Source organism: Trematomus bernacchii, unplaced genomic scaffold (genome assembly GCF_902827165.1).
Source record: "Trematomus bernacchii unplaced genomic scaffold, fTreBer1.1, whole genome shotgun sequence".
NCBI lineage: Eukaryota > Metazoa > Chordata > Actinopteri > Perciformes > Nototheniidae > Trematomus > Trematomus bernacchii.
The window spans coordinates 4,321,284-4,344,616 of NW_022987662.1; the positions used below are offsets into that span (position 1 = coordinate 4,321,284).

General features: G+C 40.1%; 2 protein-coding genes across 2 annotated transcripts; one reads left to right on the forward strand and one right to left on the reverse strand.

Annotated features, from left to right (window-relative positions):
* Positions 1–3: 3 nt before the first annotated feature.
* eif2s1b (eukaryotic translation initiation factor 2, subunit 1 alpha b) lies at positions 4–6,040 on the forward strand. Its single transcript, XM_034135556.1, has 8 exons — positions 4–221; positions 1,760–2,002; positions 2,666–2,745; positions 2,972–3,123; positions 3,202–3,308; positions 4,425–4,522; positions 4,650–4,793; positions 5,400–6,040. The coding sequence occupies exons 2-8, from the start codon at positions 1,762–1,764 to the stop codon at positions 5,523–5,525; spliced, it is 948 nt and encodes a 315-aa protein (XP_033991447.1). The 5' UTR covers positions 4–221; positions 1,760–1,761; the 3' UTR covers positions 5,526–6,040.
* A 660-nt stretch (positions 6,041–6,700) lies between these two features.
* Positions 6,701–21,382, reverse strand: rbm25b (RNA binding motif protein 25b). The gene is given in 18 exon segments (XM_034135519.1): positions 6,701–7,633; positions 8,409–8,456; positions 8,542–8,640; positions 9,140–9,429; positions 10,099–10,510; positions 10,742–10,892; positions 11,958–12,031; positions 12,765–12,854; positions 13,005–13,116; positions 13,813–14,087; positions 14,089–14,169; positions 16,579–16,662; positions 17,375–17,560; positions 17,699–17,859; positions 17,996–18,053; positions 18,177–18,382; positions 18,622–18,722; positions 21,261–21,382. Coding segments are annotated over 17 exon segments (2,499 nt in total). The 5' UTR covers positions 18,701–18,722; positions 21,261–21,382; the 3' UTR covers positions 6,701–7,540.
* Positions 21,383–23,333: the final 1,951 nt, after the last annotated feature.

Sequence of the window (23,333 nt, forward strand, 5' to 3'; positions counted from 1 at the left end):
GCTGGCCTCTGGTCATGTGACTGAACCGAATGCTTTCTGCGCATGCGCTTGTAGAATGATGTGACGATCTTTTCCGGGTCGAGAAATTAGCACACCCATGAATGTGAGCTAACGGGCCCGAATTGTTCATTAAAATCACCCTAAAAGGAAATATAATCGGGCATTAAGACACATCCAGAACAGAACATTCAACTGTATTGTTCCGTAAACATAAGACGCCGGTGAGTATTTTATGATAAAGCTTTATTTTTAACGGGAGAGTTGAGCAGATGGAGGTGCTAAATGCTAAGTGCTAATATCAGTACATGTGCCGCATGTGAACCGGGCTGTTAGCTATGAAGCTAACGGATAGAAAAGTCATTGCATTTTCGTCTTTTGATATTTTACATCACAACAGTTACTATCTACTGTGGCTGTTAACATGCTACCATGATTTTCTGTCTTGTTTTTTTGTTTATGTCAGCTTTTCGCTCTTAACTCAAACAGTAAAGGGCTTTATCTGCATTGCATCATCCCATTCACTAACAAGAATGTGAAATAAAACATCTTGTTGCTACGCTGCCAGTTCATTGAATACTAGTACAGATCCCGGTAGTTATTTAAGGGATGATTTCAGGGCAAACTTGGCTATTTGATCTGTTTTAAAGTGTTTAAAACGTTAACAATGTGAACAATGTGTCATTCAGACTGCTTTGGACTTTTCAGTAAATATTCAAAGGGTGGTTCTATTTCTGATCTGTTGTCCACCTATAGATGTCCTGTATGGTTTATCACCCGGGTGTTTGAAAGATCTTTATAAACGGCATTTCCCTACGAGTTGTGAGGTAGCTAATTATTTAATAATAGTGGATGCACGAGAATTCTTGCATTCAACATTTGACATTCAAGCCAATGTGGTTTTCGTTATATGCTCACCATCTATGATGAACCAGAGAATATATCGACCTCTCCCAGTGAAAACACATCGCCATGACTGCTGTTATTGTGTCCTTTGTTTTTCATTGCCTGTTGATCAGTGGTACCACACCGTTATGTTGTACATCCTGGGGATCCATGGCTTTAGATGTTATCATCAAATTAACAAATTAAACTGGACTGTATTAAAGAGCATTTTGGGGGAAAGTATATGCTGAAACATTTTAGTATTGCTCCGCTATATGGTTAGGTCAAATGTTCTGGCCAAAACTGAAGCAACAGATCCTGACTTTTAGTTTCAATTTTAGATGTACAATACTTTTATGCAATGTGCATGTTTTTATATATCCTCCAGATGTATAGCCCACATCTCATTTTCTGCTTTCTCTTGTTTAAAAATTTGAATTACAATCAAGTGTAATACATGTTAACTTAAGCATCAACAGTTTTCTCAAACTTTAGAGTTTGTCTACTTTATACATCTGAGTTATATCAAGTTTCAAGGTTGCAAGGCTTTTATTGTCATGTGTGCTACAGTGTAATTATGACAATGAAAAGCTTAGGTCACAGGCTCCTCCAACAGTGCAACACAATAAAACAGATAAAATAGTACAAGTAAATAAAATAGAATATAATAGAAACAGTATATGATAGAAACTGTGCAGAATAGTCTATATACAGTAATTGGAATATTGATATATATATATATATGAGTTGCAAACAGATGAATGTTACGTATGTATCATGAAATCAAAATGTGGTGCCATATCCATGTAGTTGGACTTCATCACAATGTCTGTTTCAAATACTTTACACCCTGTTGTCTTTGTTTCTTCTCTCCCAGCGATGCCGGGGCTCAGCTGTCGATTTTACCAGCACCGGTTCCCAGAGGTGGAGGATGTGGTGATGGTGAACGTGAGGTCCATCGCTGAGATGGGAGCCTACGTCAGCCTGTTGGAGTACAACAACATCGAGGGCATGATCCTGCTGAGCGAGTTGTCCCGTCGACGTATCCGCTCCATCAACAAGCTCATCCGCATAGGCCGCAATGAGTGTGTGGTCGTCATCCGAGTAGACAAAGAAAAGGGTAAGAGCAGGCGGGAGGGTACTGACCACTACAGGTGAAGGTCATTGGTCAAGTTTTGGATCTGGGCTTTCATGAAGGGCTCCACAAAGGACAGGAACAGTTTCGGCCAAAGTTGTTGATGGACCATTACACATATGATAAACAGATACATTGGAAATATAGTTGAGCTTTTCCCTCTGTTCTGCAAATCTCTTCTTAACCTTGCATTGTCGCGGTATATTAGTAGTAATATACAGTGACACTTGAGTGTATATATGTAGTATGACGGTGTGGTTTAAATATTGTCTAGGACTGCAAGTTATTATAATATCAATCATTATAAACAGTCCATCGTGTTTTTTTGTTATGTTTTCTTCAATTTAACAGAAGAAGGATTCTCTTAAATGTCAGTGAAAACAAGTTATTACTTAGTCTGATTGTATACAAGTATTTCATTTGTAGTAATGGAGCAATTGAGAAAGCCAAAATCATACTGCGTACAAAACCAGAAAGTGTTGATTGAGTCATCCGTACATTTGATTTCTTCTTTGTATTGATTATTAGCACGTTGACCGGTGTCTCTTCTGGACTGGTTTCTGTTCAGACTCAGTCCTGTGAGAATATTCTGAATGAATCATACCATGACCAAACTGACACTGTATCTCTCCTCTGCGTTGCCTTTAGGATACATTGATTTATCAAAAAGAAGAGTTTCACCCGAGGAGGCCGTCAAGTGTGAGGATAAGTTCACCAAATCTAAAACTGTAAGTAGAATTGTACCCAAGCACTTTCTCTGTTTATAATCCATTTCTGAAATGATTCCCAGTGTGCATTTCAACAATGTAAAAAAAGTGATTTGTTCCTACATACAAGCATGCCAAAAACACTACCCTCGTTTATTTTATTTTCACCAATCTCTTATGAACTCTCTGATGTTTTTATCCATCTGTCCTTTGACTCAGTATCTGAGCTGACTTGTTTTGTCTGCAGGTGTACAGCATCCTGCGGCACGTGGCGGAGGTTCTGGAGTACACTAAGGACGAGCAGCTAGAGAGTTTCTACCAGCGCACCGCCTGGGTGTTCGACGAGAAATACAAGAGGCCAGGATACGGAGCGTACGATGTCTTCAAACAGGCTGTAGCGTAAGTGCTTCATATTTACAGGGTTTACAAATGATTTGAAGATCTCAAATCTAATGTTGAATATCTTCCCTCCACTAGAGATCCTGCCATTCTGGATTGCCTGGAGTTATCAGAGGAAGAGAAGGCTGTGCTGATCGACAACATCAACAGGCGACTCACTCCACAGGCGGTCAAAATCAGAGCAGGTAACAACACGCTCTACATCAGAGTCCTGCACGGGTCTGATTTTCAAGACCCGCACCCGCGACGTGCAATATCGAACCCGCCCCGCCCCGCCACCCGCACATATTGACAATTAGTTCCGCAAACCAACCCGACCCGTCGGCACAAGATCCGCAAACTGACTCGAACCTATGAGCAGTGAAAACATGCAATTATTAACACGCGCAGTTGTGTATTTGGCTCAAAAAGCGTGGGATGTTAGTTATTTTCTCCATCTAGGAGGACACCAAAAGCCCCCCCAGGATTTCGCTCTTGAGGAAGAGTTATTTACAATGCTGTATCCTCCGCTAGAGAGCTTCACCTCAGCCATTTCGAATGTGGCGCGCTCAGCAGCAGATTGATGCGCTGCAGAGGTTAGGATTATGCGCGGTCCCGCGGGGGAGAGGTCTGAGGATTTAAACATTAAATGAAATTATTATTATTTTAATATATTCATTATGCAACACCCGCGACCCGACCCGACCCGCATCTTCTTTGTTTTACCCAGAACCGAACCCGGATTTTTTTTTTTTTTTAAATACCACCCGTCGGTACCCGACCCGATGCAGGACTCTGCTCTACATGCAACATTTTTTTTTTTTTTTCACTTACATTTTTATTGACGTTTTTATAAATGTACAAAACCACATATAGTTCAGTATACAATTGAATTAAAGACCCATTGAAAAAAGAAGACCATAATAATAAAAACAAGCAAACAGTGACATGGAAGCTTTCTACCTTATTTGTAATGCAACATCCTGGTCTGGTTCCAACTCTCAATTTGTGGTGTCGTTCATTTTTCTTTTATATTCAACCCATTTTTCCCATTTGGACTCAAATGTCCCTTCCTGGACCCTCAATCTGAATCTTTCCATATCAAATATTTCCTGTACTACTCCCAGCCATTGCTCCTTCGTAGGTGGATCCGCTTTGTACCATGCTCTAGTAATTGTTTTCTAGCAGCACCTAAATCCAACATTTAACCTTTAGTTTATCTTACTGCATCCTTAAAGACTCTTAGTTGGACTTAGGACTAAGTCAAATGGTGAAGACCTACAACCATAACTCAGTCATCTTTTCTTCTCCCCCACATGCAGATATTGAAGTGGCGTGCTATGGCTATGAGGGCATTGATGCAGTGAAGGCAGCTCTGAGGGCGGGACTTGGCTGCTCCACAGAGGTCATGCCCATCAAGGTAAAATCGCCTCTTTCCCTCGTCCTTCACTGACACTGCACTCTTTCTGTTTGCTGTTTCCACTGAAAGGAATTACCGGTTGAGACCTGCTGCTTGAATAAAACAAACATCTTCTTGTTCTTGGCAGATCAACCTGATCGCCCCCCCTCGCTACGTGATGACGACGACCACTCTGGAGCGCACAGAGGGTCTGTCCGTCCTCAACCAGGCCATGGCTGCTATCAAGGAGAAGATTGAGGAGAAGAGAGGCGTCTTCAACATCCAGATGGAGGTGAGGGGCTTAATAAACACTCCATGCCCTGTGTGTGTGTGTTTCTGTTATTACTTAGTTTCCAGAAGCATAACACTGGATCAAAGTTCTTCTATTATTCTAGTTAAGTTTAGTACATTCATACTACTTCACACGTCTAGTAAGTTATTAGTTATGAATGATGGACAGGTCGACCCACTACCTTTTTTTGTGCATATAAGGGGTCGGTTTGGGGCGAATAATAAAGCATCAATATAATTAACTAGTTTATTTTCAGGTTGAACATTTTCATACCCTTCTTTACCATCAAACATTATATACAGTATCTCCTAAGTTTTTATATTCCTCTAAAAACTGAAGTGTTCCTTTATTAATGAAGTTAATTTAAAATAACATGTTTTTTTTTTACAAAAACATGTTAAACAATTCAAACTGTGTCTCTCAAATAATATATAAATTACAACTTTATTCCTTCTCAAAATGATGACTTGATTCTTACCAAACTGCTGGCTTTGCTTTTTAAATATTATTGTAATACTCAATCTTACACTTTATTTTCTCCCCACCAAAATTGGCCATGAAAACTACAGAATGTATCAGTTTTTAAATATTCCTATTACTTTTCAGCCGAAGGTGGTGACGGACACGGACGAGACAGAGCTCGCCCGGCAGCTGGAGAGGCTGGAGAGAGAGAACGCCGAGGTGGACGGAGACGACGACGACGAGGAGATGGAGGCCAAAGCAGAAGACTAGTCTGTCGTCACAGGAAGGCTGAAGGGGAAAACCATCGAAGAAGAAATGTGGACAGACCTGGCCGCAGTCACTCAGACCAACAGATGTTAACTTTCACATTGCAAACATTAACTGGTGTTAATAGTTCATTGGCAAATCCCGGTTTGTTCTTTAGCAAGGGTTGTTTCAGGAGATGGTAACACAACAATCTGTCTTCTTATGCAGACATGGAAGGAAAGTCAAATTACAAGTATAGTTTCTATTTTTAATTACACTGATTTGATTAAATAACAAGCAGTGGCCTTTGCTTAGCTCTTGCTTAAGAGCCCAGTGTCTTCAGTCTCCATGGCGCTGTGTGCAGAGGGCTGGTCACTGGATGAGATTGATTTAAAGGAGGAACACATAGGCTCGTCTGTCTCAACACCGGTTAGGTGACTTTATGTGCTATTTCTCCCCCAGTTTAAGGTTTTACTGGCAGAACTTGCTCTTGTTTAGCTCACATGGCATCAATAAAGTTCTGGAAGTTTTGAACTCAATGCGTCTTTGTCTGTTGCTGTGAGTATGAAAAGGGGTCAGAAACCTGAGTATGTTGAAAATACTAAAGAAAGACAACTTTGTAGTATGTTATACATTTAAAGGTGGGGTAGGTAATTTGGGAGAAACCAGCTCGAGTGCACTAGAATTGAAAAATCATAGCCAGAAAAAATCTGCCACTTTCTTACAGAGCCCCTCCAACACACGAACGCGCACATGACCAATGAGGGCAAGAGATAAGTTTGTGCACAGATGGAAGGCTGACAGGCTACGTCTTCCACAGATGATGGATTTTTTGTCAAAGCATTTAAGATATTCATTGCTATCGGGATCTTAAGAGCATTCCATGGAATATAACAAAGTGTATCTCGAGCCGGTTTCTCAAACTTACCTACCCCACCTTTAAGACATCAAAAAGTATCATCGTATAGTGTGTCAAAAAAAGTTAAAGTATCCTATGTTAAAAAATATTCAGAAAAACGACGTATACAATGTCAAAATAAAAAAGGCATAGGTATGTCGAAATAAATCTTGAAAAAACGTATAGCATTGTATCATGGAAAAGTCAGAGTAGTCATACTCTAGAACTTTGGAAAAATGTGACAAGTCATTTTAGTATGAGGAAAATCTAGTGAAAATAAACTAATAGGTGGTTTACAAAATGTTATAAAAAATCAATTTTATTCAAATGTTCACCAATACAAAAACAAATGGAGAGCATCTTCACAACTTCGACTCATTTCCCCATTCTCAGCTCATTTTCCTGTAGTGGTTATGACGTGTGCTTCTACAGCTGCAGGGTGTCACCATATGAGATATGTGGGTTATCAGCAGACACTTCAAATGACTACGTTTCTGAGATGGTCTGACAACATGCCAACACAATTATCAGGAATGTAATAAGTGAAAATGAAGAGGAAAAATCAGTTTACTTTTACGAAATAAATGCAAGTTGTGTCCAAAACCCTGAATAAATAACGCTGTAAAAAAAGATCACATCTTTGCTCTTAACGTATTCATAATCAAAATCCAATTAACCAACCCACATTCAACTGCAAGCCAGAGTCCAACCCCTTAAAGACAACAGAAAAATGTTAACAGGAACTAATTCTGCACACGAGTATTTCCACAAAGTGTGTTGGCATGTATACAAACACAATTATAAGACCGATAAATCTGTCAGCGCAAAACAATGTTCCTACCTGGTAGCATTTTACATTTGAACCATAATCAAATAATGACGTACTGTATTTACACAAAAGCACACCGACACAGTCAGCACCTGCAGACGGAGAGGGGAGAGGGGAGAGGGAAGAGGGGAGAGGGGAGAAGGGAGAGGGGAGAGGGAGGAACCCGACATGAGCTGAACATCTGGTGTCAGAATCTGCATTTAACCGTTAGTCCTGGTATGGACACACCGCTTTGTTTGGGGTGACATAATTATGCTACATTATTATACACAATGTATGAAAAAACAGTTGATCTTCATTCAGGGGTTTCACTCATTTCACCAATCCAATCTTCTTGGCTTCGGTTTCGTAAATGAGTAACCTCCACATCTTCACAATAAAGACCTCTGCTTCTTCGTCAAGAACCTAAAGCAGGAGACAAGAGGGAAGTTAACCGAGTGAGTCGCGGCTCTAGTTCTCTGTTATCGGTATCTGATCATAAAAATGCCATCTTTTTTTTTGTTGGTCATAATAATCATACTTCTGAGAGCATCATTTCACAGATAGAAATCGTTTTGTCTGACCATCTTAAAAAAAAAATAACATTCACTTTTTCTATACTAATTCAAGAAGAAAAAGCTGCACATCCTCGACATGAAGAAACTGAGAAAATGGTTAGCCTGTCACACATCGTGGTTTGTATGACTGCTAAATGTTAACTAGACTAAGAAGGTCAACACTTACACACTTTATTATTTGGTCATCATTTAATGATACAAAAATATTTCAATGCTACAACTACCCGATTGCTACAATTACATTAACATAGGCAACATGAACATACAACTAAAACATAGCTAACAGTAGGGCTGCTCAATTAAATCGTATTTTAAATCGCAATTACGATTATGGCTTGCAACGATTACGAAAACGACGTAATCGAAATAAAACGATTATTTTTGTATTATTATTATTATTATTTTTTTTTTAAATGAATTGTTTTTTCAGTTGAATTATACTTAAAGTTCAGGGTAATCAACTGTTAAAAACATACTGTTCACATTTTTTTTCTCCAATAAATTGATGTTTTCAAAGTAAATGGATAATCGTTTTTAATAATCGTGATATCAATTATTTTTGCCATAATCGAGCAGCCCTAGCTAACAGTGTGAAAGTCTCACTCTACTGTCACTCTACTTACCATAGCAACATCATCCAAGATACTCTGTGGCATACTGTGAGCCATCACCTGGACAACACAGAAGCATCAGCATTATTTACAGTTTAATTTCCCCTTTATAAAAAGTCAACTGCACAAATGATTGAATAAATACCTTGGTGCAGACAAAGTCCACGAGTGTCGCTTCTTCCTCTCCAATGTACTCAATAATCTTTTTATTGATCCACGGCCGAACACGACGGTCCATTAACGTCTGATGAGGAAAAGAGATTAAAGCACACGTCAGGAGAGAAGAGTCAGAGGGTGATAAATCCATGTACTTCTGAAACAGTTGTAAAGTATTTAACCAGATTCATTTAATTGAGCCTCACGTGTCATAGGTTATGATGCAAAGCCTGTAAATACATGAATGATGGTCTTTGTTAAAACATATCACTGTACAGCTTCTCCTAAAGGCTATTATTGTAAACAACGAAAGGGCCTTATTCCCCATCGGTTTTTTGAAACCCAGTCTCATACCTATCTGCGTTGGTAGGACGTTTACCTACTGATACATTTCAATTCAATTTACAAGGACAATTTGATTCCTGGTAACAACACACATACCAACAGCTCTTTTATGAATTGGTCATGAGACAAAGGTAGTCTTTGCTTAGGACCTTTCTCCAAAAAGAAATGAAAATGTATGAAGATATTTGTGAATGAGGCCCAATCTTCGTCTGTCTCAAAAGACATAGTTTTCCTCTCCTCACCGTGTCGACCATAGTCCAGTCCAGAGGGTAGGAGAACAGCTCGGGCTTCGCTGTGGGGATCTTCTCTATCAGGGTCTTGATGTTTTTACGTTTCTCCTCGGTGTTGGCCCCCTTTATGCTGGATGCCCCGTCCACCCCCAGGCTCTTATCGTCGTCGTAGTCCAGGGGAACCAGCTTCCTCTTGCGAGGCTGCTCGCTGGTCTCTTCATCATCAAACTTGTCGAAGACGCTGTCCCCGGGCAGCTTCTTTCTCTTGATGACGTTGGGTTGACTGGGGCTTCCTGAGGCACCTGGAGGGGGCAAGGAGGGCATATGAGACTCATGAAGAGAACTGTGGGGGGAGGGGGTTTGTGGTTAAAATGATGAATGAGGACGTTGTTATGCAAGCTGTGCATGTTGGTGCATGTAGGCTACTCTCAGGACAGACATGTGTGCTTCTGAATCTTGAAGTACTACATGTGTTACAAAACGGATTCTTGGAAATACAATTATAATCTCACTTCATATTTTCTTTGAGCAGCTACTGGTTTATACAGAAGTACCACTGACATCGATTAATAGCCGCTTTCACACCAAGTACTTTGCCGTACTTAGTTCCCAGCACTTAGTACCCCCATGGAACTAAGTGCCGATCGCGTTCACACCACAAGTTCTCTTTTTGGTGTGAACGCAAAATCCCAGGAACTATCGGAACTAAACGGGAAAAGAACTCCGGTGTGAAAGCGCCTAATTATTTTGTATATTAAATGGTGAAAAATAATTATTGGAATTTACTCCACAGGGCTCATTTTGATGAGTCGAGTAATCTAGTAAAAAATACAAATGTAAAAAGCTGTGACTAAGGTAACGAGGCAACTCATTGATAATCAAAAGTGGCAAGGTTTATTACTAATTAACAGACAAATAGTTAAATATCTTAATGAAGTACTATGTTTGTCCATGCTACAGTGAGGACTCACCCAGTTTGAGGCTGAGGCCGATCTTGGGCCGGTTCTCCTCCTGCGGCAGGGCGTCGGGGGGGGAGTTCTCGTGGGGGATGATGATGCCGCAGGGAGACTCGTCCCCCGGTGAGTTCGGGGACGCGCCGCCACTGGCAGAAGAAACCGAGGGTGCTGTTGTGATGGGCCGCATTGTAGGCTTCAAACACGGTTTGACATCGGGGTTTTCTTCGTCATTTTCAAACTCCTCTTCCTCCCCCTCCTCCACCTCATTGTCTGACTGGACAGGCCGTGCGGCGGGTTCTGGCCGGGGCTGCTCGTGACGGCGGTCCCGGTGTTCTCGTGAACCTTTGTGGCGTTTACGTTCCTCCTCGGGCTCCGGCTCTGGTATGATGGGAGGTTGTCTCCGACGCTCCTCCTCTTCCTCCTCCATCTAGACCAATAAGAGGCAGATGGACCGAAGATTATCATCAGATCCATGTTTTACAAAAAAAAAGATCAACAGACAATGAAAGCAGGACACCACAGATGTGCAGGGATGCAGAGAGACCCAGAGGATCAAGTGACCTTCACAAAGACAACAGACAGCATGCCCCCCCCCCCCCCCCCCCCCCCCCACAGACACACATACACAGACACACATCATGATGGAGGGAAAGCGTACCCTGCGAAGCTCTGCGTCTGGGTTTGGATGTCCCTCGTCTAACAGCCTCTGTCTGATCTCCTCCAGCTCCTCCTTCTCTCTCTTCCTGTCACGCTCGTCTGCCTCCGTCTCCTTCTCGCGGTCTCTGAGACGCTTCTGCAGCGCACTGCCCCTAGGGGTCACATCGGAAATAACAGCCTTCAGAACAAAAGCCTTAGCTGCAGTACTGCCATCTGCCACTAGAGTCAGATCTGGGTCACACAGCATCTGCGCAGACTTCACATGTTTAGGTGCCACATGGCTCAGAACTGTCATACTGAACAGAGAAATGAATACTTCAAGGTTTAGTCTCATACGTTTAGATTCAATTTACAACATTTTTGACAGTCTTAAATGATTTCATGTAATGAACACATTATTCAAGGTATTTAAAGGCTGGATATCAGAAGTAAATCCGATTTACAGAGGCACAGGTGCTTTTATTTTTGATTGACTTCCTACTTGGCCTTAGTAGCATATTAAGGCCACACCGCTCCACACCTGCTCCACACTCGTTGGTTTGGAACAGCACTTAATGTGGCGGACCCTCCGCGCGAACGCTCAAACGGAGGGGTAGTGTGTAGGGGTAGGGTGTAAGGGCACATGTGTCAAACTCAAGGCCCGGGGGCCAAATCAGGCCCTTGGTGGATTTAATTTCAGCCCCCAGGATAATTTCTAATTACTATTAGATCTGGCCCGCCGGTATATTGCACGCACACCTTCACTCCATCCTGAGGATTTCCTCAGCTCAGAGTCTGACCCCAAACATTGATGAACTTGCACCCAAGATGAGATGCCAAGTATCTGGCTTAGTGTGCATCACAGAGCAGCACACTGAGTTTACATGGATGTTTCCTTCTGCACTTTTTTTCTTGAGACAACAGGGCATGTTTGGTTTTTTCTTTGAGGGAAATAGTTTTTTTGAAGCTGTTGTTGGCCTGTGGAAAAATGTAATCATAAGAAATGACTCTGATTATTTAATGTTTAATGTTGTTTTTATAGGCAATAATTTAAGCTTTGTTAGTTCCAGGTTTAATATATGCAATAAGTTCATTTCAATAAGTTTTGCAATAAACATTGAACCAGTCCGGCCCTCGACTAGTACCCATTTTTTAATTTTGGCCCACTATGTATTTGAGTTTGACACCCCTGGTGTAGGGCGTGGTTTGGGATTGGGCCTTAGTTTGATGTAGCTTACCTGTAGTACTTGGGGTCATCTCTGTCATCATCATAGTCTTCAAGAAACTCTTTCAACCGTTTGCCCTCCTTCACCTGAAGACACACACGAGCACACCGTTTCTTCAGACGACTACATCTATTTTATTCATGTTTTATTGTCAGACTTATTAACTGAAATCATAAAACAACATATCATCTGCATCAACAACATATCATCTGCATCAACACAATATCATATGCACATTTAACTATTGCTTTTCAAGTCTAAAAAAAGGCAACTAAGAGATAGACACATTTAAACCTTAAAGGTAGGGTAGGTAAGAATGGAGAAACCAGCTCGAGTGTGCTAGAATTTGAAAGTACGCAGCCGAAAAAAATCTGCCCCTTCCTTCAGACTTCCTTATAGAGACCCTCCTCCAACACACACGAACGCGTACATGACCAATGAGGGCACGAGATAAGTTTGTGCACGAGATGGAAGGCTGACAGGCAGGTCGGCCATCCAGTTATTTTAGCCGGTCATGCTTTTTACAGCGCTACGGCTTCCACAGATGACATTTGTTTATGTATTTATTGTCAAAGCATTGAATGTATTCATTGCTATCGGGATGTTAAGAGCATTCCATGGAATATAACAAAAAGTGTTTCTGAAGTGAATTACCTAACCCACCTTTAAGCTCTTTAATGAAGGCCATGTCTAAGTTGTAACTGTATCATCAAATACATTCTGTAAATAATTGAACAGTGGTATGAAAGGAACTGTAATCAGTAACCAATGTGCTAGGTCAAAGGTTGAAACACCAGTGGTTTTTCAACAAACTCTCACCATTTCTCGTCTGCGCTCATCGTCCCTCTCGGTCTCCTTGGCGTAATCCCGAGCCTTCTTCCTCTCTCTGAGCTCCCAGTTTTTTAGTCGCTGCCGTCACAACAAATACAAGTATGCTCCATCACATCATGGAATAAGAGTAATACACATGTTGTTACTCTAATGAAAGTGCAAGGGTTCCCAGTAATTGACGTTTAGAAAGGACCAAGTAGGAGTGATTTATTCCCTATGATTTCCTACCTCCTGATAGGCTGCTTCCTTGTCTCTGAGTTTCCTCTCCAGCTTCCTGCGGTCATACGCCTCCTCTTCATCTTCTTGGTCTCGTTTCTTGTCTCTGTCTCGACTAACCTCTCTGGAAAAAAAATTAAAAAGGTAAGAATATATTATCATTGAATCTAAAGTGGAACCGATACACATGAGAAGAGACGGGAAGATGTCCATCAAGCACTGTGCAGCTCCTTCAGCGATAGGCTGCTGCACCCCCGCTGTCTCACGGAGAGATACCGCAGGTCTTTCCTTCCTGCAGCGGTCAGACTATACAACCAGCACAGCCCCTAGTAGACCCCCCTCCCCCCCGACACACACACACACCACAACACAGACTATATCACCCCTTGCTGCTAAACGATGTGCAATATGTGCAATATATAAATGCCGTTAATAACTGTGTAATATATACCTGGCTGCTAAATCCTAAGAACTGTTACAAGGTGTGTATTTTGTAAATTGTGTAACTTGTTAAACCACCTATGTGCTAGATGTGCAATATATATAGATACCGTTAATAACTGTGTAATATATACCTGGCTGAGGAACTGTTACAGGATGTGTATTTTTTTAAATGATGCAACTTTTTATTTTGTATTATATTTTGTATTATATCATAACTTAGTACTTTTTTTTAAAATGCATGTCACATATTTAACTTATCCAACATTAAGCTGCCTGTGGCTCTTTTTCCTGCTGTAACTACGCACATTTCCCCTCCGTGGGACTAATAAAGGTATTCTGATTCTGATTGAAATCTGTGAAAAGGTTTTCCCCTCACCTGGATCGGCTGCGTTCGGGGGTCACGTCCCGGGTCATGTCCCGGGTCATGTCCCGAGTCATGTCCCGAGTCATGTCCCGGGTCATGTCCCGGGTCATGTCCCGGGTCATGTCCCGGCTCCTGTCCCTCTCCCAGTCTCTTTCTCGCTCTCTCTCTCGGGGCCGTCGCTCGCGGTCTTTATCTCTGTCTCTCTCCCGCTCTCGCTGTTTTTCCCTCTCCTGTTCCCTCTCTCGTTCCTTCTCCCTCTCGCGGTCCCGTCGCTCTCTTTCCCGCTCCCCGCTCTTTTTCCCGATCCCTGCGCTCCCGCTCAAACTCCAGCCGCTCCTTCTCCCTCTTGTCCTTCTCTTCTTCTAGTTTCTGCAGAGCAAAACACACACAGGTTCAGCCGACACCACAGAAGATCCGGTGAGTCTTTGCAGTCTATGTTCTACTGTGCACAGATCAAGTGGTTTCCAGATTTAGAAAGATTTCTTACTGGAACATGCCCTAAAATAATGAGTGCAAAGCTTGTAAAGAAATTAACAGGGGAAACCGGGAAGGATCAAAAAGCTCTCCCTCACAGAGAGACACTTCCCCATCCATCTGAAGCAGGACAGTGGGCCTGCTGCTGCTGCTTTACACTTGCAGTATAAACTATACTTTAGCGGGAATGGAACTGGAAACCACTTTAATGGTCAAAAAGATCTGTGGAACATGTTCAACTTGAGGCATTCATAACGAAAAAGGCGCTGCAAAAGACAATGCTTTTTCTCTTCTTAAGAGTCCTCCGCTCAGAACAGTGAAAACAAAAAACAGAAAACAGGCGTCAGTCGTTTGGTGAACTAGTTGTTTGTGACTTACAGGTGTTGAACTATGGATTCAGCTCTTCGCTGCCCCTACAAGCCTTTTAAGTTAGGCCTGGGAGGAAAGCAGGTCACACGTATACAAGGAAAAACGTTATGGGATTCTGTCTTGCTTAAGCATCATCATCATCATCATCATCAACCTTTTACTTCAATATAGCATTCGGTTATCAAGAAATAACACATTGAACATCAGATACATTTCTGCAAAGATAAAGGAAATTGTAGAAGCGGTCTTACCCCTGGAGAAGCCTTCAGCGGATCATCATGACTGATTACATTTCAACACACGCACGCACACACACACACACACACACACACATACTAATTCTGCCTTCATAGGCATTACACACAAGGCTTTGAGTGTATTGTGTTTCAAATTAAAAACACAATCAGACCCAGAATGAGAGACACAAAGGAACAAACTACTAAACTTGGAGTATATCCATGAATGAAAAAGTCCCTGGAACAGTCAAATCATTTCATTACAGTCATATGAAGCTCCAGGCAGGCCGCTGCTCCTCGGGGAATAACACTGACACATCTGAAAGCCTTGGGTGTAATGCAACTAACGATAAGTATTACACAAAAAAACATTAGTTCAGGTTAAGTATAATAACGTATGTGCCTTGACTGTAGCATAAATCCTGTAAATGATGCATCTGTTTTCTGTCTTTTTACTTACCTTTGTAGAGTCTCCACCAGGGCTTGCTAATTAAATACTATTTGGCTATAAGCATCTAACCGTTTTTGATCATTGTCAGTTTTTAAACAGCGGCGGATGTTGTAAATATTATTCTTAAAAGCAAGATAAATGAGTTGGAAAACAGTTCTATGTTTTGTGTTGTGATACAACATTGTCAACTTCTGCTCTTTTCCCGTTTTGGTTTAATTGTTCAACTCTTTCTTAGATAGAAAACATGGACTTTGTATTGACTTTCATCCTGTACAGATTTTAAATAAAAATAAGAACTCACTGATCTATCTTTTCTAAAGAAACAAGGCAGAGAGAGCTAAGACAGTGATGGAGAGCAGGAGATGTAGGAAAGAAGTCACACAATAACCCACACAGAGAGCACGTACCTCGTCAGCCTTCAGATCAGCGTGCTGCTGTGGAGAGGGCGCCCCCCACAATAGCATTATAAAAGCTACAGCCAAAGTCACTGCAGTGGTTATTGACAGGAGTCCTTTGTGCTTCAACATGAACACCATTAAGACAGACCATCATTTACAGAGGACTCGCACAGGTTCACTAACTTAAACTTTCGGGACACCACCAATAATCTCACAGAGTTAAGCTGTTTTATTTTCATGTAAATGGCTCAATGAAGAGCATCGTAACCCTGACCCACTCACACAAAAGTGTAGTACAGTTGCCCCTATGCAAGTCCTCAAGAGGGGGACGCCCAGTATATGTATATAGTAAATAAAGGCTGATACTTACATCCTATCCTCGCAACTTTTTCCAAAGCTCTGAGATTCATCTTGCTTTAGTCACCATATGATCACTATCATAATGGTGGGGTTTAATGAATAGATTAGCTTTTAAGTAACTTTACATCGTCTCCATGCATTTGTGTGATGAATGAAGAATGGATCTATAATAGTTACACCTATAGTTTCACTACTTTGGTCACAGGTGTCAAATCAGGCCCCAGAAAGGTGGCAAAAACACTAGCTGTGGGCCTATTCCTGGTGTTTGAACAGTGAATATGTAACATTTTATATATGTGGGGCAAATTAAGATGGTTGGTGGGATAAATTGTATGCGTTGCCAATTTGCAGCGAAGTATGCATGTTAATGAGATCAAGAAAAGCTTGGCAAATGTGTCGACTAAATGTGCAAGCTCTAGGAGTGAACTATGTGAGCAGCTGCTGTCCAAAACCTGTAATGTCAACTACAAAATTAAAGAAGCCACTTTACCTTGTGGGTGTCTCGAAATTTACTAATTTCTCTGGAAATGAGGTCCCTCTTGTCGTCCTCCATATCAATAGTGTTAAGGTCGTCCTAAAGTAAAAGAAACAACAGTGAAAAAGTCAGTTAACACATATTTTAACCTTAGATGCATAAGTGGGTCTTTTTTGACCCGGTGAGGTGGTTTTCTTGAAGTATCTTGGTAATTACATTTTTTTTTATCATTTCATATTCCAGCTATTCCTCAAAAAACATGTTTTGGATATCATGCCATTCAACATTTTTATTTACATTTTAAGAAATTGTAGTTTTTGTATTTCTACCCCAAGCTTCCATAAGTGGGTCAAAAATGACACGCATGCATTTTCTATGGGATCCTATGGGAACCTTTGATTCTTATCACCTGTTGCTGTCAGGAATACATTCACTGTGGACCACACAGACTACATCACACTTGACACCTCTCAGGAAGATTATTTTACAAAGCGAGATCTGATACCTGTCAGTATAATAATAATAATACATTATATTTTTATAGGGCTTTTCAAGGACTCAAAATCTCTTTACAATATAAGGGAAGGTTAGGATGGGGGGTATAGGACTATCAAACTTGATCAACCGGCATGGATTGATGGGGGGTGGGCTATGAGTAGACAAGAGGAGAAGAGATGAGTTTTGAAAAGGGACTGGAATACTGTGAGGGTCTCAGAATAGCGGATATCTTTGCACTCACTTATGGAAGAGTGTAGGGTCCAGCCACTCTAAGGGTTAAGAGTCAGACAGGAATACATTCAATTTGGCGTACCTCTTCTTTTTTCTCCTTTCTTCTCTTTCGTCGTTGGGAGTCCTCGTCCTGTGAAGGCGCGTTGAGTTCGGAAGCATATTCCTGCATCAGTCCATCGATAGCACCTTTGGTGATCTGATCCTTCTTCTTCGTCTCCTCGTCTAGAACCTCTTCCTCATCATCTCCTCCATCTTCCGCCTTCTTGGTCTGCCAGTACAGGAAACATCTTAGTTTAGTTTCAATTGTTCCCCCTTTGTTCTAAAGCTTAATAAATCTGAGACGTGGAAAGCAATTCAGAGATCTGTAACAGCACTAAATGTATTCTTGAGCCAATGATGATTATACCCCATTCGCAATCTTTTTCTTGGCCTTCCACTCGTCCAGCTGAGCTTTAGTCTTGGCATCCACCTTCACCAACAGACTTTTGTCTCCAATATTCAAGTCATGAAGCAGCCGCAGTGCTCGCAATGTGGACTCTGGCTCCTTGTACTCACAAAACCCAAAGGCTGCAAAAGATTTGAAGCAAGTTAATCTGTGTTCATGTGTGGTTTGATGAGATAACAAATACAAATAACCCCAAGTTAGCCACAATTAAAAGTATTTCCTGACCTAATGAAGCTAGATCTGTCTATTGTGCATTACCTTGAAGCTTGCCAGAGGCTCCCTGGACTCTCTTCCAGCTCAGTACAATCCCACACTTCTGTAACATGAGTACAAAAGGGAAGAGTTAAAAACCCAGGTAGAAGGGAGTTAAAAATATGAAGGGAAAATGCTACAGCAAAGAATTCATAGTTTCAGTTATGTGTGAAAATCTGTTCCTTACCGCAAGCAGCTGTCTGATCAGCATGTCTGAAGCTTTCTCTGATATGTTCCCCACAAACACTGTGGTGGTGGGCCCGCTGTTCTCATTGTTTTCTTTGACTCGCATTATGTCCTTTTTATGCATTGGAGGCTTACTGATCACTTGCATAGAAGGCATCATTATTGAAGGGGTCATGATGCCCATGTGCATTGGGATCATTTGACCTCCTGCAACAGCAAGAAAACATACATTTAAAAGAGACAAAGAAGTCTTGTTTATATAGTTTACTGTATTGTAATACAATACTGTATCTGTAAATGTGTGTAACTTCCAACATTGTCATTTTTCTGTCTGTAAGGCTGCAACATCTATTCTAATAATAGTTTGTTTAAAACTGTGTTTACCATAACAGTAGAAGTGAAAGAAGCTGTCATTTACATTCATTGTGGGACAGGTGAGAGCTTACCTGAGGCGAAGCCAGCAAACTGAGGGGGCATCCCAGGAGGGGGCAACAGCGGCCGGTTTAAATGAGGGGGGAAGGACATTCTGGTTGTGAGCGGGACCAACCTGATGAAAGAACAATGAAGCCCATTAACAATCTATTTAATGTTTCACATCCTTATTTATTATCACAATAAACAGTATTTTAATCCACCGAACAGTATTTCATTTTACATTCTGGTCTTATTTATTGTATTCTATTTACATGTATATAGCCTCCTGCATTTACTTGGTCACTTGCAACATTCTCTGCAACATTTAGCTTTTTGTATTTTATTGACATATATACTGTATAGTTTACTTCATCCGCATTACTTGAACATTGGTCTTACTTAGTGCGAATGCTGTTTACTTTATTCTTCCGCTAAATATTATTATTATTATTATTTCACCAAAAAGTTTGGCTCTCAATAACTTCAGCATACTTTCAGCTACAGAAACCATTCAAATATCAAAATATATGATGGGAAACTTTCAACTTTTTTAAATATTCAGCTTTTTAAACTCTTTTTTTAAAATGTGAGGAACCTTCAAATCCTCTTTTACCTACACCGTGCGCCAAATGCTACTCCTTCCACATACTTTCAGCTAGAGACTTCATTCCAACTTTAAAACGGTCACAAGACATTCAGCTATTAAAATTATTCTTCGGATTTTTGATATCGTCACTTTTTTAGATATTTAACTTAGTTTGGAGCTTGGTAAAGAGGCCTTCTTCAGATTTTAACATTAGTGTGTATTGCGAAGCTCTTTAAGGCTAGAGTGCGTGATGTCACAGCTATCACGCACAGTGGAGGAGCGCTTGAAATTCGCCTTACATTTTTTTTTTTAAACCTCCCATAATTCCCGAACCCTACACTCCTTGGACATCATTTTTCATGAAAAACATAGGAAAACCTCTCCTACGTTGAAAAATAAAAATCAAGCAAATAAATTAAGCAAAATGCCTCTTGAGGGCATGAAGTGACAAAAACTTTCCACATGTATCCATTAAGGCCCATTGTAAATTCAGCCTGATCTTTCCTCAGAGCAGCAGCCACACACCTTTAGTAAATCTGCCAAAAAATGCCACATTATTGACCCGAAAGTACACAGAAAGCACACTCAGACGCTCCACAGGGTCCTGATATGCTCCATGCGATGACAATTTACCCATAGCTGCTACGGTTTTCAAACTATAGTTAGAAATGTAAGAGGTTTATTTCTCATTCAGAACAATGGAAAGGCTCTCCTTTCACAGCACATCTCCATGGAAACCTTTGATCTCTGGGCTCACGTACACAGGTGTTTGATAACGTCAAACGCAAACACACAGACTGGAGTTTAACAGACTGTCTCAGCCTATTCTTTTCTGGAGACTTCATACTGACTTCAACACGTTCCACATATTTTATACATTATTGGTGACATATGGTTTTAGTTCAAACGTTTGCAGTTAAAATATTCTGCTGTTTTTCAAAGCGTTTTTACTTTCTTTTCTCTTCTTAATACACATTCATTCACTACTACTTACATTTAATATCTAACTCCTTCAGCCTACTTTCAGCTACAGAAACCATTCAACTATTAAATTATTCAGCTATTTCAGGACATTGAGGCTATACATTTGGTTGTTTATACCTTTTTTAAACCTTTTCTTTTAAATATTAAGCTTCTTCACTATTTTTCCTACTCTTCCAGTTTAACATTTCAGTTTCAAGCTTTCAACAAAGTCATTGGAATGCATTTGAGCTGTAACAATTTTGATTCAAATCATTTCACTTTTCTGCATTTCTCCGCTAAGTTCAGCAACACTACTTGGTTTTTGTAGCTAAAAGCAGCTACAGAGACCATTCAACTAATAACATATTCAGCAACAAATGTACACAGTTTACAGCATTCGCATAACTAGCATTTTCTAGCTCTACTCTGTATCTTCTTGCACCATTTTTATTGTTTGTTTTTTATATTTGTTTTATTTCTTATATATATATTTATGTAGTATTGTTGGAGGATCCTGGGACTTCAGGTATTAATTGCCATAACTACACTGTACTGTACGTATGACAATACAGCCTTTGAATCTTGAAATGGGATGTTCTTATTATACATGATGTTCACAGCTGGATGAAGTCCTCCACACAATGTAAATGTAGCATTGTAAATACGTTTTAAACATATGCATGATCAATGTTAGCTTATTTACATTGAAAGGACACTGAATAAAACCTGCTATATTGTGTGGGTAGTTTCGCCAACAATGTGTGACTTTTGCTATAAACTGTGACCCTGCTATTAGTAACGTTACTTTAAGTTAGCTTTGCTCAGTGGAGTAACGTTGTTTAACTTAATACCAAGAAACCCTACAGTTTATTAACTTTTCCTTTATTTTAACGCGTCACATTGTGTGGTAGCTTAATAACGTAACGCCAATTAATGATATAAAATAAACTACCATTTTAAATAGTTAGCTAAAGCTAGCATTAAGCACGCTACCGTACCCGGCACAATTAAATTAGGCTAAGCTAACATTAGCCATAACTGGTGTTCCCTCTAAAGAGGAACTCACTTTAGCGGGCCCGATATAAGTTTGGAATAAAAGTCAAACCGTCCGTATATACATACCTAGAATTAGGTGGCGTACAAATGGACACAAACAGCTTTCAGCAGGTTATTAATTATGAAAATCTTTTGTAACGTCCCGATGTTGGATTAGCACGCTGGCTAGTCAAGGGCCTTCGAAAACATCTACGCAGGCGCTCTACGCACCACAATCGAAGAGCGCTTGTTATGTGAATCGGGACGTGGCAGCCGGGCGGAGCTAGACAATACATATTATACAGCCTGATATTGTAGTAAGATAAGATACACTTTGTTGATCCCAATTTGGGATTTGTTCCCCGTCACAGCAGCATGTAGATAAGACATTGCACATTAATTAGAAGTAAAATACATTTAAAAAATAAACAACAAAACAGTGAATATATCATCAATCAATCAAAACTTTATTACAGACTCAGGGTCCAGATAAAAGACAATATACATATATAAAGGATATATTTATCTATATAGAGTATATAACGAACAATACATTATCTCATAGTTATACTACTGCAAATAAAAACAATAAAAACAATAATAATGATAATAGTTGCATCTGTCAGCACCATTGGTGAAGGAACAACTCGCATAGCATGAACATACTCTTTGTTACTCCTCCATAGATAAGGTAATTTAAGTAAAGGCATACAAGTAATGCCATCAAAATATATAATTAAAGTAGCATAACAGTACTTATTATGCATAAACATTTGTTAACTGTATAAATATAGATGTATTACTTCCCATTATACACATACATTCACTACATTCCTGTTAACCTCCATGTATACAATCAGTGTATTTATTTACAATGCAACTGTGTATCCAAATGCTGCATTTGGATACACAGTTGCATTGCAAATAAATACACTGACAAATGCATATTACTTGATTATAGGATACATCCTTATACTATTGTTCAACTAGCACTAGATCTAATTTGCCATCTAATTGCGTGTTTTCCTTTTTAAATATAATAAATTTAGGGAGCATAATACCGAAGATGTCCATTGCTAACGACTGCTTCCCTCTAATTGCTGACCATATAATACACATTTTGTAATGAGATGTTTAAAGATGACCAAATAGTTGAGCTTTTGGTTTAACTTTAACCATCATTCATTAGGAACAGATAAGTAAGGAGCAGCTCACAAATATCTAGTGTGTCATCTGAGTAGGTGGATCTTTATATTATTTATATATTTAATAATTGATTTAAATACCCAAGGGGTTCATTATTACCTTGGTCCTTTAGAATGTGAAGGTTACTTGTTGTATTGCCCTGGCTGGACGTTTAAGTTTATATGTAGGACATTTTCATTTAAATGCATGAACAATCACATCATTAGTACACGTACTATTGTAATACATGTATATACATACTTGAATGGGTTTATAGCGTTGGTTACCATGGTGTTTTTGTTGTAGGAACCGTGACAGCAGCTGGGCCGCGAGGGCCGCATCATGGGCTGCATCTGACAACCCGTGACGTCACTTTAGGCGGGTTTTTCATGGAAAGGTCTAGAAGAAACGAAGCACACCCTCCTAGTTTGAAATATCCCTCCATCGGATTAAAAAGACCCTAACTGTTTTCTATGAAATAAACCATGTTCCTCAGATTTTGTTTGAAAAAAATGATTAGATATGTACATATATTGCTGCTTCGATAAAATAGGGAAGTAGCCATGGAGCCTAGTCAGTCATCTAAAATACGGTATATCCACGATACATTCTAGAACTATCCTTTGAATAATAAACTACCACAAGATGGCAGCAATGATGAGATGTGCACAGACTGTTAGGTTTAAATGCATTATTTTCTATGATATAAGTCTTATCTTAATCAACAGTTTTGGGTACACGAAGTCTTCTTAAACATAAAACACATGAGACTTGAATTCTTACTATCATTTCCAACGACTGCACATCACCTAAAGGATTTTGTTTAGATTTAATAACTTGTATTGCACTGCATTGTATTTTATTTGATCGAGCTGTAAAGCTGTACAGCCTAATAACATCAAACATAGTGTATATTAACAACCTCTTCACACATATATGTCAACAATCCCATTTATCTTAAGTCATTATTAGCCC

Excerpts from the sequence above, each read along its gene's own strand:
- eif2s1b (XM_034135556.1), top strand. The coding sequence starts at position 1,762 with ATGCCGGGGCTCAGCTGTCGATTTTACCAGCACCGGTTCCCAGAGGTG. Across the intron at positions 4,523-4,649 it reads CAGAGGTCATGCCCATCAAG|ATCAACCTGATCGCCCCCCC; the intron begins GTAAAATCGCCT and ends TGTTCTTGGCAG. Across the intron at positions 4,794-5,399 it reads TCTTCAACATCCAGATGGAG|CCGAAGGTGGTGACGGACAC; the intron begins GTGAGGGGCTTA and ends ATTACTTTTCAG.